Source organism: Oncorhynchus gorbuscha, linkage group LG07, assembly GCF_021184085.1.
Source record: "Oncorhynchus gorbuscha isolate QuinsamMale2020 ecotype Even-year linkage group LG07, OgorEven_v1.0, whole genome shotgun sequence".
NCBI classification, from domain to species: Eukaryota; Metazoa; Chordata; class Actinopteri; order Salmoniformes; family Salmonidae; genus Oncorhynchus; species Oncorhynchus gorbuscha.
Genome location: NC_060179.1, coordinates 20,062,481 through 20,079,280, shown reverse-complemented (window position 1 = coordinate 20,079,280; position 16,800 = coordinate 20,062,481). Strand labels below are relative to the sequence as shown.

At 45.0% G+C, this 16,800-nt stretch overlaps 1 protein-coding gene across 1 annotated transcript in view; it reads right to left on the bottom strand.

Moving 5' to 3' along the window:
• dnah5l (dynein, axonemal, heavy chain 5 like) overlaps positions 1–16,800 on the bottom strand; it is a 50,599-nt gene that overhangs the window by 13,988 nt on the left and 19,811 nt on the right. Inside the window, exons 33-48 of the mRNA XM_046355752.1 lie at positions 16,403–16,732; positions 16,024–16,230; positions 15,471–15,713; positions 14,689–14,843; positions 13,639–14,303; positions 11,152–11,432; positions 10,470–10,685; positions 7,756–7,923; positions 5,706–5,924; positions 5,441–5,617; positions 5,058–5,252; positions 4,714–4,869; positions 4,208–4,390; positions 3,763–3,933; positions 3,189–3,567; positions 1,945–2,216 (exon numbers count right to left, since the gene is read on the bottom strand). Coding sequence (XP_046211708.1) covers positions 1,945–2,216; positions 3,189–3,567; positions 3,763–3,933; positions 4,208–4,390; positions 4,714–4,869; positions 5,058–5,252; positions 5,441–5,617; positions 5,706–5,924; positions 7,756–7,923; positions 10,470–10,685; positions 11,152–11,432; positions 13,639–14,303; positions 14,689–14,843; positions 15,471–15,713; positions 16,024–16,230; positions 16,403–16,732 — 4,017 coding nt within the window. The remainder of the gene's footprint in view (positions 1–1,944; positions 2,217–3,188; positions 3,568–3,762; positions 3,934–4,207; positions 4,391–4,713; positions 4,870–5,057; positions 5,253–5,440; positions 5,618–5,705; positions 5,925–7,755; positions 7,924–10,469; positions 10,686–11,151; positions 11,433–13,638; positions 14,304–14,688; positions 14,844–15,470; positions 15,714–16,023; positions 16,231–16,402; positions 16,733–16,800) is intronic.

The window sequence follows — 16,800 nt, the reverse complement described above, 5'->3', positions numbered from 1 at the left end:
AGGTAAATGTAACTGTTAAAATGTACGTAAGTATAAAAAGTAAATATAATTTCAAATCCTTATATTAAGTAAACCAGATAGTATCATTTTCTTGTTTTCTAAATTACAGATAGTCAGGGGCACACTCCAACACTTTAGTGAGTCCACCAGATCAGAGGCAGTAGATGAACAGGAATGTTCTCTTGATAAGTGCTGGAATTGGACCATTTTCCTGTCCTGCTAAACATTCAAAATTGTTTTCTTTAGGAATGTAGTGAAGCTGTAACGGCTCTCGTTGGTGGTAGAAAGAGTAGACCAAAGTGTTCATGATTTTAATTTAAAAAACACTCAAACAAAATCGAACACGCAGTTCTGTTAGGCAACAGTAACTAAACAGAAAACAAGATCCCACAAACTCAGGTGGAAAACAGGCTGCCTAAGTATGATTCCCAATCAGAGACAACGATAGACAGCTGCCTCTGATAGGGAACCACACTGGCCAAAAACAAAAGAAACAGAAAACATAGAATTTCCCACCCGAGTCACACCCTGATCTAACCAAACATAGAGAATAATAAGGATCTCTAAGGTCAGGGAGTGACAGAAGCAAAAGTTGTCCAAAATAAAAATAGTAAAGTAAAGTACAGATCCCCCAAAAAACTATTTACGTAGTACTTGAAAGTATTTTTACTTAAGTACTTTACACCACTGGTCCAAGCTTAGTAGACATTTGGCAAAGGGCCTGAAACTCAGTTTCCACCTGTCATGCGTGTCAAAATGTAATAGCTGCCTCCCCTTAGTACGTACATGTGGGTAGCATTTCCAAAGTGGAGACCTCAGATCAGATTTGAAGGGAATTCAGTGCCTTAGCTCCTCCGGCTGTCCAAAAGTGGGAAAGTACCACACCCTAACCCTACTTCTATGCCTATTTTAATAGAGTTCCTGCATACTTAGTGCCAAATTAATTTGGAACTTGTTGAAATATTTTCGAAGCCATTATATTTCGCTGATATTAAATTAGGATAAAATTTATTTACTTTGGTTAACTGATGTAAAACTTAGGCATCATATCATCAACAGTTCTTTGTCTTGTTTCTTGAGACAAACATAACATTTACTCAGTGTTTGAAGGATTTGGACCCACCCTACACAGTCTGGTTTGTGTAACTTGGCAATGGTTTGGTCGAGAAGGAGAGATGGTGGATTTGAATGGGTAATTACTGGCTATGCGGACTGTCAGCTGTTCGCTCATTTCAGAGAGGCTTTTTATAGATCCCTCCCAAGTCAGAACTGAAAGGGGAGACGCTTGTCTGTAACGTACGCATTTGTAAATGATTACAGTACACCTGTGCCTTTCTCTCTCTCTCACCGTCTTCCCCAGAGTTTCCACGGTTACTAAGTAAATGAACTTGTCAAATTACATCACTCAGCAAGTCTTAATTTAGATTTGATAAAAAGGTCATTTGCTCTTGAATGGTATGAGCGCAGCACGTTGATTTTACATTTTAGTCTTTTAGCAGATGCTCTTATCCAGAGCAACTTACAGAAGCAATTAGGATGAAGTGTCTTGCTCAAGGGAACATCGACAGGTTTTTCACAGAGTCGGCTCTGGGATTTGAACCAGTGACCTTCCTGTCACTGGCTCAAAGCTCTTCACTGCTAGGCTACCTGCCACTTTTATTTCTAGAGCACTGTGCCTGCATAAAAATATTAAAGGTACCATCCAGACTCAAGGAAAGATTAATAACGTTTGGGTTGTTCTGGGTCAAAAGCTTTTGCTGTATGTGGGAAATTACATTTTATTCAAGGGGTAAATACAAACTAGTATCTTGAAAATACACTGATGTGCATTTTTTCTGTTGAAACAAAAATATATTGTTGCTGATAGCACAGGAAATGTTGACTGAGCAGACACTGACCCAATTCGTACGTGAGGTCTAAATAACAACAGATAGGCCCACCCACCTGCGCAATGGTCCGGTCGGGGCACCAGCTCCTGATCAACAATAACTTCCTGAATGTGTCCAGCATGCTGTCGTATCCGTCAGGCACCGGGGCCTCCTCGGGGGCAGGCTCGTCGAACCAGGCCCTCCAGGAGCGGTCGTTGTGGGTGACCTGGGTCAGCAGCTGGGTGAAGGGGTGCACGTTGGACAGCTGAACCAGGTTCAGCCACGTTATGTCCAGGATCCAGCGCCGCGGCTTGGGCTCCACAGAGTTCAGGTCCAGGGCTGCACCTCCTAGGAGAGGAGGAGATATATTCCATATGTGTATAACTATACAATCATTTGAAGTCCTAAATATGTGTAGGATCTTCTGTAATGCATGGTGCACAGTCAATATCCTTACTACTCATGGTTCAATAATGATTGAATTGAATAACGGCAACAAATGTAAGAGAGAGAAAGTGAGAATTATTAAGCTTCCCATATGACGACGCACTGCCGATTTGTAACAAATCTCACATCTCAATTTACACAAATCTAAGTGGGGTTGAGGGTTAAGAAGCGCATTAAACTCAGAGGGTTTGCTTAGGGAATACTGGCTTCATTTTAAGATGGAAGCTTGACAGATAACAATTCTCTTTACTGTAAAGGTTGAAAACTAGTCAATATTGGACATAAGAGGACCTGTATGCAAATACAATAAGAGAAAACAAAGAGTTCTTCCAAATACATAGCTTGATGTACATTATAGCAGTCAAAGAAGGTCCTAATACCATTGGTGTGTGAGAGGGGGAATTTAGGGGGCTAAAATAGATCTGGATGCATACAGTCAGCAGTGTGATGTAAGCTGAACTAGGGCTGGGGTATTCAGTTACCCCCCCTTGTGGGTGGACCAAGTTGCATGTGAGACACACTATGAGATACCCTACATGGGTGATAAGAGCAAAGTGATGGGTGTCACTCTTTTCGTTGTGAAAAGACACATTGATATAGGTATGTGTGATTGGTATTGACTGATATTAATTGAAGGGGTACATTGAAATGTTTTTTTTTTAAATCGCAGATAGGTGACCAGGAAAATATAGGCTCTAGGCTACAGTTAGGCCTCACAGTTTATCCTGGCCAGGTCATGTCTTCAGTCTTATCATAACCTAATCAAAACATCAGCCACATTCATAACAAATCAGGAGGTACTGAAACAATCCAATGTTAATGTGATAAAGGTCTGAATGTTGCAATGGAAAATATGAATGTAACTGGCCGAACCTTTGATGAAGGTTTGAAAGTCGCTGTGGGAGATGTTCCTGGCCTGCAGGTCGACCTTCAGGGCCAGCAGGAGGGTGAAGAGGAACTTGTGATCCTCATACAGGCCTCTAGCTGTATATCGAAACGCCTGGTAGGTCAGAAACTCAATGATGTTGAGGATCCTTTTAGAGGTGATTTGGGACTTGGTGGATTTCTCCATGGACGAGTCGAAGATGCCCAGGAACTGGCGGAGGGAGGTCTGGTACATGATGTTGACCAGGCTCATCTCCACTATGAGGAAGTAGAGGATGCTGCCCCGTGTGGCCACCGGACGGTACTCCTCCCTGGCCAGATTGATCTTCACCTCTGTATCGGCTGCCACCTTCAGCTTCTCACTCACCTGTTGGGAACATTTCAAGTACAATGTTGGACTACTGTGTCACAAATCTGAGAACATTTAAATCAATACATATAGGGGAAATACATATAGGTATGTCTAAAAATGTATGAAAAGATGATGCTCTTGCATGCATGAATCTCTTTCATACATCGTCATTGGAAAGAAATCATGCACGCAGTCCAAACACACAGATACCTCCTCTGCTGTGGTCTTGGTGACTCTCAGGACCTCTATAAGGGACTCGTCCTCCACCAGAGAGCCCTCAGTGCTGGTCAGTCTGTACAGGAGGTTATCCTCCAGCTCCTGCATCTTCCTCTTGTTAGAAGTCACTTCTTCTAAGAGCTTCACACGCTCCGACTCCAGCTCCTGAGAGAGAGAGAGAGAGAGAGAGAGAGAGAGAGAGAGAGAGAGAGAGAGAGAGAGAGAGAGAGAGAGAGAGAGAGAGAGAGAGAGAGAGAGACACACAGACAGAGAGAAATAAGCATGTCTTGTAAGAGCAAGGAGGTACTTGTATTTCTTTAAACTCTGTATAAACTCTGTGTGACTGACAGCTGTATTTGACTAGCTTTACCCAAACAATATGAATGGCATCCCCAGTTATGTACTCTATAGGTATACTGCATAAATGGGATCCCTGTACCTGTTTCTCTATTTGGATGACCCGGCCAAGCAGCTGGTCCTCCAGGCCTTTGAGAGTGACAGTGAAGTCCACCACAGCAGTCTTAGCACTGATCTCAGGGGTGTAGGCCGGGTTAGCCAGCTTAGTGGTGATATAGAGGGTGAACTCTTTCATCACATCCACCTCTTTGTCTCCTACCTTCACCTGGGGACAGGACAGGCAACAGAGGGCTGGAAGAGATACTCTATGAAATGGCGACAGAGAGCCGGAGGCTTCTTGTCATAGCACAGGCATCTTGGAGCCAATATTAAAAACGATTACGTTCATATCCCCCATAGAGCTTAATAAAACAAAAGGGGGTCGAAACTAGAGAAAAAATACAGTTTTCCAGGCACTATTATAATTGTTTATCAAATAGTATTTGCAAATTATCAGCTGTGCAAGCACAAACATGACTCCAAGACGTTTAACTCCAAGACAGCACAAACACCATACATCTACATTGATGACAAAAAGCAATATATTACTTTATACGTGGAGCCAGACTTGATGAAGTTCTTCTCCAGAATGTTGTCCAGGGCAGGGTCTAGCTCCTCTCCTACGTCCTCGATCAGTAGGGGGCGGCCCAGAGACATGCTGTCCTCCAGGTGGGAGCGGAAGTACTTGTGGTTCAAACATGTCACCTGAAACAGTCAGTAACAGAGATGGTAATAAAAACCTATGTTCACTTCATGGTTTATTTGTATTGTTTTATACAAAACAGGTAGGGTCAAGTTAATTTGGATGAAAGAAATGTGTTTCTCCAGACATTTATCTCATACAGATCGACTTTTTATGGGTAAGATAACTGTAGCTACTCGGCCCTCGTTACCTCTAGCTCCCTATCCTTCTCACGGTTCTTGATCCAGATCTTTCCCTGGCCTTGTGGGTCGATGAGGAGGGGGTAGCGTGAGGCCTTGGTGACGATAATGCCGTTCTGGATGGACAGGTCGTCATTGGGTAGGCCCTGAAGGTTCCACTCCCCCACAGTGGCATTGTCCACCAGCATACTGATCACATTCAGCTCCTACAGCAGTTATGGTCAATTCAAGGTCAATTCCAGTATGGTCTCAAACAGCACAACTAATCAGTTCAATGTGATCATTTAATATCAAATGTAGTGACTATGTACTAACATCATTGTTACAAAGTTAAGACCTTGTATCTATATGGACAAATGGGACAAGAACAGTGAAGAGTGTAGCTGAGTCTTACATCACTGTAGGGGATGTGGTGGCTGCTCATCTCCTTTCTCCAGAGCTGTAGCAGTAGGTTGCGATATTCCTGGTTAAAGGGACCAGCGTAGGACAGGAAGCCAGTAGCCAGCAACACGTCCCCAACCAGGTGTCTGATCTGAGTCTGGAACAGGGCGCTGCTCTCGGTCCAGCGGATCTGACAGACAAACACAACAAGATAGACGCATGGAGATGTCAACAACAATATGGCATGACAGTTTGAGGAGTTGGCTAAAGCTCCTCACCTTCTCACCACCAAGCCCGTCGATTAGTGCGGTGGCGTTGGCCATCTTGCGTCGGCAGACCGTGGCGTCGTCCATTAGGGTCTGCTTCTCCCTCATGGCGGCGTCATAGAGCGCCTGCACCTCATCCAGCTCCCGCTGCTTAGCGTCTAGCTGCTCCTGGGCCCGGGACAACTCCCCCTGGGCCACACCAAGTCGGGCCTCCTGCAGGGTCAGGTTGGCCTGGGGACATATTTAAAATACTTGGTTTGGTGAGTAACCTTGTTTGAGAACTGAGAACTTGCGTTAGCTCCCTGAGCTAATGACTAGGCTGTATGTAACTTAGTGGGCTAACACAGACTTTCACAGTAGTGTGCAGAAGACCTGGGTTTTTACCCAGCCAGTCAAGGGGGGGTGAAGTGTAATGTGAGGTCACTTAGAAAAAAAATCCCCATACAAATAACATCAAATTGATCAGAAATACAGTAAATAAATCATTGTTAATGTCGTAAATGACTATTGTTGCTGGAAACAGCTGATTTTTAATGGAATATCTAGATAGGCGTACAGAGGCCCATTATCAGCAACCATCACTCCTGTGTTTCAATGTCACGTAGTGTTAGCTAATCCAGGTTTATCATTTTTAAAGGCTAATTGATCATTGGAAAAACATTTTTCAAAAATGTTAGCACAGATCAAAACTGTTGTTCTGATTAAAGAAGCAGTAAAACTGCTTTAGACTAATTGAGTATATGGAGCATCAGCATTTGTGGGTTCGATAACAGACTCAAAACGGCCAGAAACAAAGAACTTTCTTCTGAAACTCGTCGGTCTATTTGTCATGTTTTGTCTTATATTGTCTTGTCATTTTGCTTTTCCTTCTGTTCGTTTTCCCCCTGCTGGTCTTTTTAGGTTCGTTCCCTTTTTTCTCTCTCCCTCTCTCTCTCTCTTCTCTCTATCGTTCCGTTCCTGCTCCCAGCTGTTCCTATTCCCCTAATCAATCATTTAGTCTTCCCACACCTGTTCCCTATCTTTTCCCCTGATTAGAGTCCCTATTTCTCCCCTTGTTTTCCGTTTCTGTCCTGTCGGATCCTTGTATACTGTTCACCGTGCTGTGTCTTTGTATCGCCCTGTCGTGTCGTGTTTCCCTCAGATGCTGCGTGGTGAGCGGGTGTCTGAGTCTGCTACGGTCAAGTGCCTTCCCGAGGCAACCTGCAGTTCATTATCGAGTCTCCAGTCAGTTCTCGTGATTACGAGTGAAATTGTTTCTTATGCTTTATTTACCGCTCCGATTTGTCTAGGAGTATTGCTATTTCCTTTACTGGATTAAAGACTCTGTTTTCGCTAAGTCGCTTTTGGGTCCTCATTCACCTGCATAACACTATTCTTGTTCTGAGAAATGAAGGTGATTCCTTGCGAGAAATTGCCTAGAAACTGAAGATCTCGTTCAATGCTGTGTACTACTCCCTTCACAGAACAGCGCAAACTGGCCCTAACCAGAATATAAAGAGGAGTGGGAGGCCCCGGTGCACAACTGTACGCCTATGTAGATATTCCATTTTTTATTTATTTATCTGCCATTTACAGCTACAATAGTCATTTACAACATTAACATTTCTACACTGTATTTCTGATCAATTTTATGTTATTTTAATGGGGTGGCAGGGTAGCCTAGTGGTTAAAGCGTTGGACTGGTTGCAAGTTCAAATCCCAGAGCTGACAAGGTCATCTGTCGTCCTGCCCCTGAACAGGCAGTTAACCCACTGTTCCTAGGCTGTCATTGAAAATAAGAATTTGTTCTTAACTGACTTGCCTAGTTAAATAAAGGTAAAATACAAAACGGACACATTTTTTTGCTTTTCTTTCAAAAACAAGGACATTTCTAGTTGACCCCAAACTTCAGAACGGTATTGTACATAATTGTGTTAACTCCCTGAACTAATGCCGAGGCGTTGGGTCAGTGGGCCAACACAATGTTAAAGACCAGGGTCAAATCTTTCTCAACCTACTTTTGGTACCTAAGTATACAGTATATTCCCTTCAAAGAAGGGTCCATGGTTGTTGAGTAGTGTACCTTCAAAGGGAGGACCTCTTTGTTAATGGAAAAGAAGTCCTTCATAGCTTCAGTCCAGGAGCAGAGGCCAGCCACGTTACCACAGATCCTCTTGGCTGCCTCCAGGTTGTAGTCCTCCATGTCCAGGTATGGTGCCAACAGCTCCACTACCTCCTCAGTGATAGAATCCTGGTGACGTGAGAGTGCAAGAGGAAACAAATTCATTGGAAGTGATGTGGGGGCATAAGTCGTAATGGAAAGTACAGAAAACTGGAATCTGACATTCGTTATGTTGTAATTACATGTAATTACATGTTCTATTATAGGGATATTCAACTTCAGGGAAGGAAGACTGGAAAACTGTAATTCTGATGTTCAGTCTCTCTTTTAAATCAGGGGCACCAGGTAAGTGGGCTATCTGGCCAATTAGTTCATTTGATGAACATCTATTAAAAGGCTCATGACAGATTGGACAGAAGAAGGTCAGTCAGTCATTTCAGATGGCATGCTGTTTCACAACTCCAAAAACACCATGTTTCTCTCAGTGTTTATGGGACAAAGTGCTGTGATATCAGGTTCCTTGTCTTCACTGGTACCTCTGTTTCTATTTCACACTGCCACACAGTCACTATGCGGGGGCTATCCCTTGGTGTCCATATTTCACTGCCTGGACAGCTTTCCTAATCCCCTCCTAAGTAAGTGTGTGTGTGTGTGTGTGTGTGTGTGTGTGTGTGTGTGTGTGTGTGTGTGTGTGTGTGTGTGTGTGTGTGTGTGTGTGTGTGTGTGTGTGTGTGTGTGTGTGTGTGTGTGTGTGTGTGTGTGTGTGTGTGTGTGTGTGTGTGTGTGTGTGTGTGTGTGTGTGTCAGTCAGATGAGTGCAGACAGTTGGGGGAAAAAAACATCTAGAGCTGCTATAGACAGTGAATGAAAGTGCTGTATTGAAGCCACAAATACTGATAGACGGTGAATGACAGAGTTGTATTTATAACCTAGGCTAGTAATGATCTGAGAAGGGGCTTTACTTTGAAACCTGTTAGCTATACTGTAGGTGAGACATTTTAGACAGAGTCCCCATAGGGTTAACACGTCTCAGACGGACAGCTTTAATCAAGCTGCCCACTCAAGAAAAAGCTTCAAACTGTAACCAGTGCCTGCAACCTGGTTCAGGTTGTCAGCCAACCTACTAGGGTAGCTACAAACAGCCCAGGAATGAAATCATCAACATGTATTGATCATATATTTTCTAATGCTGCAGAAATTTGCTTGGAAGCAGTATCCAGATCCATCGGATGTAGTGATCACAATATAGTAGCCATATCTAGGAAAACCAAAGTTACAAAGGCTGGGCCTATTATAGTGTATAAGAGGTCATGCAAGAAGTTTTGTAGTGATTCCTATGTTGTTGATGTAAGAATATCTATTGGTCCGTGGTGTGCAATGACGAGCAAACAGAGACTGCACTTGACACATTTATGAAACTGCTTATTCCAGTTTCTAATAAGCATGCACCCACTAAGAAAATGACTGTAAAAACAGTTAAATCCCCATGTGTAGATGAGGAATTGAAAAATTCAAATGCCTGAAGATTGGTTGAGAGAAATTGATAATAAAAAGATTGTGGGGGATGTTTTGTTAGACTTCAGTCTGGCCTTTGACATTATCAATCATAGTCTGCTGCTGGCAAAACTTGAATTTCTGCATGAAGCAGATGCGGTGCGACTCAAGTTTGGCCATCAGGTGGAAGACGGTGTCCCCTATCTCAGGTCAGTCTCACCGGAGGAAAGGAAGGAGAGAGCAGAGAGAGAGATGGTTGGGGAAAATCGTTTTGAACGGTCATCCAACTGAATTCTGGAATCTTTCTAGAGCTCCGACTTTTCGACCTGAAGATAATTGATGTTTTGATTTTACCTTGTTGACCATCAGATGTAGTTACCATCAGTCCAGTAAAATAAAAAAGCAAATGATTTCAATTCATTCTCCACATTGCCTCAACAGTGCTAAACCAACTGATCTATTTTGTTATCAAACCTCGAGTTTTGAAATATAATATGGTCCGATTAACAATATTGGCAGAACAATCATATAGCCAATATGCTGTGATAATGTATTAGGCCTACTGTCCAAACCTCATTCCTACAAAACTGTTTGTGTGAGGCTAACATTAAAAAACATATGAGCTGCCTCCCGGGTGGCGCAGTGGTTAAGGGCGCTGTACTGCAGCGCCAGCTGTGCCATCAGAGTCCCTAGGTTCGCGCCCAGGCTCTGTCGTAACCGGCCGCGACCGGGAGGTCCGTGGGGCGACGCACAATGGTGGCCAGGTGCACGGTGTTTCCTCCGGCGCATTGGTGCGGCTGGCTTCCGGGTTGGATGCGCACTGTGTTAAGAAGCAGTGTGGCTTGGTTGGGTTGTGTATCGGAAGACGCATGACTTTCAACCTTCGTCTCTCCCGAGCCCGTACAGGAGTTATAGCGATGAGACAAGATAGTAGCTACTACAACAATTGGATACCACGAAATTGGGAAGAAAAAGGGATAATTTTTTTTTTTTTAAACCATATTAGCTGTAGATCTTGACTGCGAAAGTGATCTTGAGGTTGGTGACCACTGGTGTAAGTCTATGTGTCTTAAGACTTATAACCACTCGAGAATGCACTTGGATAAGGTGAATTTGATAATTTAAGACTGATTAAATATGCCCATACATCTTGGAACCTCTTCACCCATTAATATGGCTTACCTTACTAAAGTTGACCAGCATGCTGACGAAGCCAGACTGCTGCATTAGTTTGAGGGCCTCGCTCCACGAGGGCCGGGGGCAGGGTCTCTCTGGGTCCTGGGTGACAGGGTCCACCCTGCGCTGGAACAGCAGCAGCACAGCGTCCATGATGCGCATGATCAGGTGTGGGGGCTTGCCCAGTTTCCTCACTGTGGCGATGTCCGCAGGCTTGATGGTCTGGGGAAAACAGGACACTGAAAAAATAATTCTGATTTCCTTTTCAAATGGTTTTCATTTTCGTCACTTTCTGAAACACTCAATTAGCTTGGGGTTGGTGGCCACATAATGATGCGGGATTTATACTGTACAAATGGTGAGGGATCACTACTGTACTAATGGTGCAGGATCATTACTGTACTGATGGTGCGGGATCACTACTGTACTAATGGTGCGGGATCATTACTGTACTAATGGTGCGGGATCACTACTGTACTAATGGTGCGGGATCATTACTGTACTAATGGTGCAGAATCACTACTATACTAATGTTGCAAGATCATTACTGCAATAATGGTGTGGGATCATTACTGTACTAATGGTGCGGGATCATTACTGCACTAATGGTGCGGGATCATTACTGTACTTCGACTGATACGATGGACAGAAAAAGCAAACTCAACAATGTAGCAAATCCTATTCTCACCTGCAATGCGGTCTCCGCGGCTGCTAATGCAGGCTTGGCTGCCTCTAGCTTCCTCTCGGCCACTTTCTTATCGGCTTCAATCTCGTCCACGATGGCCTGAGCCTTGTCCTTCACTTTCTGAACTTGCATCTTGACCTTCTCGGCCGCCTGGGCCTTGGCTGTTACCTCCTGCAAGACGCCATCAGCCTTCTTGGAGGCCACCTCCAGCTCCTGTTCCTTAACAGCGAGCTCCTTGGACAGCTGGCTCACAGATTGCTCTGCCTCCATCAGCTTGGCCAGGCCTGGGGAGAGTGAGATTGTGTCAGGTGGTGAAAAAGAGCTTTAATCGGTGTTCCTCAAGTTTCTGTTTTAGGACCACAATTGTTTTCACTACATTTACCTCTTGGGGATGTCATTCGAAAACATAATGTTAATTTTCATTGCTATGCAGATGACACACAGCTGTACATTTCCATGAAACATGGTGAAGCCCCAAAATTGCCCTCGCTGGAAGCCTGTGTTTCAGACATAAGGAAGTGGATGGCTGCAAACTTTCTACTTTTAAACTCGGACAAAACAGAGATGCTTGCTCTAGGTACCAAGAAACAAAGAGATCTTCTGTTGAATCTGACAATTAATCTTGATGATTGTACAGTCGTCTCAAATATAACTGTGAAGGACCTCGGTATTTACGTAACATTGCAAAAATCTGATATTTTCTGCCCAAAAATGATGCAGAAAAATTAATCCATGCTTTTGTTACTTCTAGGTCAGACTACTGCAATGCTCTCCTTTCCGGCTACCCAGATAAAGCACAAAATAAACTTCAGTTAATGTTAAATACGGCTGCTAGAATCCTGACTAGAACCAACATTTTTTATCATATTACTCTGGTGCTAGCCTCCCTAAACTGGTTTCATGTTAAGGCAAGGGCTGATTTCAAGGTTTTACTGCTAACCTACAAAGCATTACAATGGCTTGCTCCTACCTATCTTTCTGATTTGGTCCTGCCGTACATACCTACACGTACGCTACGGTCACAAGACGCAGGCCTCCTAATTGTCCATAGAATTTCTAAGCAAACAGCTGGAGGCAGGGCTTTCTCCTATAGAGATCCATTTTTATAGAATGGTCTGTCTACCCATGTGAGAGATGCAGACTCGGTCTCAACCTTTAAGTCTTCATTGAAGACTCATCTCTTCAGTAGGTCCTATGATTGAGTGTAGTCTGGCCCAGGAGTGTGAAGGTGAACGGAAAGGCACTGGAGCAACGAACCGCCCTTGCTGCCTCTGTCTGGCCGGTTCCCCTCTCTCCACTGGGATTATCTGCCTCTAACCTGATTACAGGGCCTGAGTCACTGCTTACTGATGCTCTTCCATGCCGTCCCTAGGAGGGGTGCGTCACATGAGTGGGTTGAGTCACTGACGTGGTCTTCCTGTCTGGGTTGGTGCCCCCCCCTTGGGTTGTGCCGTGGCGGTGATCTTTGTGGGCTATATTCTGCCTTGTCTCAGGATGGTAAGTTGGTGGTTGAAGATATCCCTCTAGTGTTTTGGGGGCTGTGCTTTGGCAAAGTGGGTGGGGTTATATCCTGCCTGTTTGGCCCTGTCCGGGGGTATCATTGGATGGGGCCACAGTGTCTCCTGACCCCTCCTGTCTCAGCCTCTAGTATTTATGCTGCAGTAGTTTATGTGTCAGGGTGCTAGGGTCAGTCTGTTATATCTGGAGTATTTCTCCTGTCTTATCCGGTGTCCTGTGTGAATTTAAGTATGCTCTCATTAATTCTCTCTCTCTCTCTCTCTCTCTCTCTCTCTCTCTCTCTCTCTCTCTCTCTCTCTCTCTCTCTCTCTCTCTCTCTCTCTCTCTCTCTCTCTCTCTCTCTCTCTCTCTCTCTCTCTCTCTCTCTTATTCTTTCTTTCTTTCTTTCTTTCTTTCTTTCTGTCTCTCAGAGGACCGGAACCCTAAGACCATGCCTCAGGACTACCTTGTATGATGACTCCTTGTTGTCCCCAGTCAACCCGGTCATGCTGCTGCTCCAGTTTCAACTGTTCTGCCTGTGGCTATGGAACCCTGACCTGTTCACTGCGATTACTATTATTTGACCATGCTGGTCATTTATGAACATTTGAACATCTTGGCCATGTTCTGTTATAATCTCCACCCGGCACAGCCAGAAGAGGACTGGCCACCACTCTTGGCTGGTTCCTCTCTAGGTCTCTTCCTAGGTTATGGCCTTTCTAGGGAGTTTTTCCTAGCCACCGTGCCTCTACACCTGCATTGCTTGCTGTTTGGGGTTTTAGGCTGGGTTTCTGTACAGCACATTGACATATCAGCTGATGAATACTGTCTGTCAGTGCAACAATGCACTTGTTACAATGTCTCCAGCTTTGCTCCAGTGGTGCCGTAGTACTATGGATGACCCTGTAAAGCAACACACTTCCCTGCACCTATCCGGTGTGTGAGACAATAAAACATAACACATATATTTGTTTTTGAATAGTTTTACCTTACCTGTTTTCATGCGCTCAGCAAGCATGCCCACTTGAGCGATCTTCTCTGAGTAGATGATCTTATAGCCGTCGATGAAGGACAGGTAGGACCTGGGAGTGACGTAGGTCTGACGGCGGAACCGTTCAAAGTACTCTGTGCACTTCTCAGCCACCAGGTCCTGAAAGGTCCCCATGGTGTGGACTACACTCTGCTTAACTTCCTCAGAGCATTGGAACGTATACTGGGACAGAAAGTGATGTGCGACTGCCACTAGTGCGTCCCGTGGCCAACGCTGGAACCAGTCAATAGTACAGCCCGATATCAGACCTGGGAACTTGAGGGCTCTTGTTCGGAACTTCTCCCCCACCGGCGAGAAGCACAACACCACGTGCAGGTTGCTCCTCACACGCGACAGGAAGTAGTCGTAGAGGTTTTCGGCGGTAGGTGGGTGGCGAGGGTGCTCGCGTTTCATGGCTGGGATGAGGTCCTGGGTGATTTCATCGACTTCGTCACGGGCGAACAGGTTGGAGACTTCGCCCGAGGCCAGCACATTGTTCATGTACTCCAGGAAGGACTCCTCCTTGATGTCGTTGTCGGTGAAGATGAAGGTGACTCCTTTGCCCTGTTGTCCGGCGATGCGGTACAACGACTTCAGGTCCTCCATGAGGTTGTTGGTGTTGTACGTCCTGTCGAATGAATGAGATAAACAGAATTTTCTTCACACCAACTCCAGTTAACAAGATTCAATCAAACGATAATCCACTATTTCATCTTCTAAAATCTACTATGCTACTGTCATTAGCCTATCAAAAAGGTATATGGTTTGCAGCATGCTCCACTGATCTATTTAGATCTGTGATTATCAATTAATTTGCCTGTGATTATCCATGAATTAGATCTGTGATGATCAATTATGTGATTATTAACCCAATCTCTCTGTAACTGAATACAGAGTACAGACCACAGGATCCAGGCCAGGGTTGGGAACCAGTGGTTAGGATGTCTTTATGATGATGATTAGGGTTTGGGTGTCTTTATGATGATGATTAGGCTAGTATCTAGAAGGCCGACCTGGTCAGGATGATTTGAAAGCTCTGGTATCCAGCGATGAAAGAGGCCAGGCGGGTGAGGCTCTGCTTCCCTGAGCCACCCACCCCCACCAAGAGGGCATTCCCTTGAGGGGTGCGGACGATACGACTGATCTTCATCAGGTGGATCATGGCATCCTGCCCGGCGATAAAGAGAAGGAGCATCAGCCAATAGGAATACAGAGCTACAGCAGGATACTACTACATGTTGTTGAGTGAAAACATAGTAGTGTATTTGTGTGTACTAACGTGTCAGTCAATAATGACAATGGCTACCAGAAGCTACCAGAAGATAGGGGAGTATGCCAACTGGTAAATCCCACGATATGGAATATTTAAGCAATAAGGCACCTCGGGGGTTTGTGGTAGATGGCCAATATACCACGGCAAAGGGCTTGTTTTATGTACAACTCAAAGCGGAGTGCCTGGATACAGCCCTTAGCTGTGGAATATTGGCCATATACCACAAACCCCAGTGGTGCCTTATTGCTGTTATAAACTGGTTACCAATGCAATTATAGCAGTAAAATACATATTTTGTCATACCCGTGGTATACAGTCTGATACACCACAGCTGTCAGCCAATCAGCATTCAGTGCTCGAACCACCCAGTTTATAATTTAGAATAGAATGCTCAATTCACTGTTATCCTTTTCACACTGTCAAGCCAACCAGAACCGTGCTGTACAGTGTAACCAGGTCACTGATGTATTGCTTGGCTCGTTTCGGTAGTGTGAAAGGGCTAATACTGTAGTTTGCTTTTACCTCGAAGAAGACCAGGTCCATGGCACTGCCTCTGACTGCCTCGTTGTACTGCAGTTGGAATGTGGCGAGGCGCTCCGACAGGGCCTGGAAGGACGGGATGGGCTCATACACCTTGGGGGCCTCCAGCTCCATGTCCTCCGGCTCCTCCCCTGTGGTCTCGGGGGCATCCTTCAGGAAGTCCACAAAGTAGGCCTCCCACTGGGGCTGCTCTATCATGGCTGTTCCATGGTCCTCCACTGTAACCTAAGGGAGACAGCTCTCTGTGGTTGGTAACCAGTTTGATAATGTGTTTAACTATGCTTTCTTTATAAATATGCTTTCAGAAATATAGTGAGAAAGATGTAGTGTTATTAAAAGTAAAATATGAAATCAAAACACTTGTTATTCTATAACGAAACTAAGCCAATTTAAAAAAATATATAATTATAAAATGTGATATTCAAATGCATAGCTATGTGTCCATCTTTTATAAAGTTACACCTGTTGAGAACAGGACACCAATTCAAACCGCATAACAGAGGATATATGAACAGAATCCACACTCCATACCCACCTTCTCCAGCATGCTGTCAAAGCTCTGTCTGTCCTTGTGGTCAACGAAACGGTCAGCAATGACCCGGGTACACTCGTGGTGGAAGAGTGAAGCCAGCACCTCTGGCCCCTGGCACACCTCGGTCCTCACCGTTAGAATACCCTGCCAGATACGACTGAGGTCTCGTAGGTTGAAGATGTAGTGGAACTTGGCTGGGGAGGGCAGCATCTGAGGAAGTCACATAAATGGATGGATTAATTAATCATTCATTTTCTTGCAACACGGCCTACACACCCTAAAGCACAAGCAGCAGCACAATGGCAAGGAAAAACTCATCTCAAGAAGAACCAGACTCCCTCCATCCTCCTCTGGCTGTGTTAGGTATGTCACAGTACTGTACCTTGGCTTTGACAGCTTGCCACACCCTCCTAGTGGTGGGCACCAGGGCGCTGGCCAGGGTGCACACCTCCTCAGGGAAGCCCCTCTCAGGGCAGAAGTAGCCCTGTGCCACAGTACGAAAGATCTTGTCGATGGAGGAATTGGAGGGCAGAGTGCAGTTGAAGGTGCTGAACTGCCTCTTGAGGCGCTGAGGCACGTCGTTGCGCCCACCTCCGGGGTGGATCATGGCCGCTACTAGCTGGACATCTACCACACTGGTGAACTCCCCTGGTCTCTCCAGGCTGTAGAAACCACCCTGCTCCATCAGCTGACGCACTATCTCATTGGTTATCTGTTGGATGGACACACAATCTCATTGGTTATCTGTTGGATGGACGCACAATCTCATTGGTCATCTGT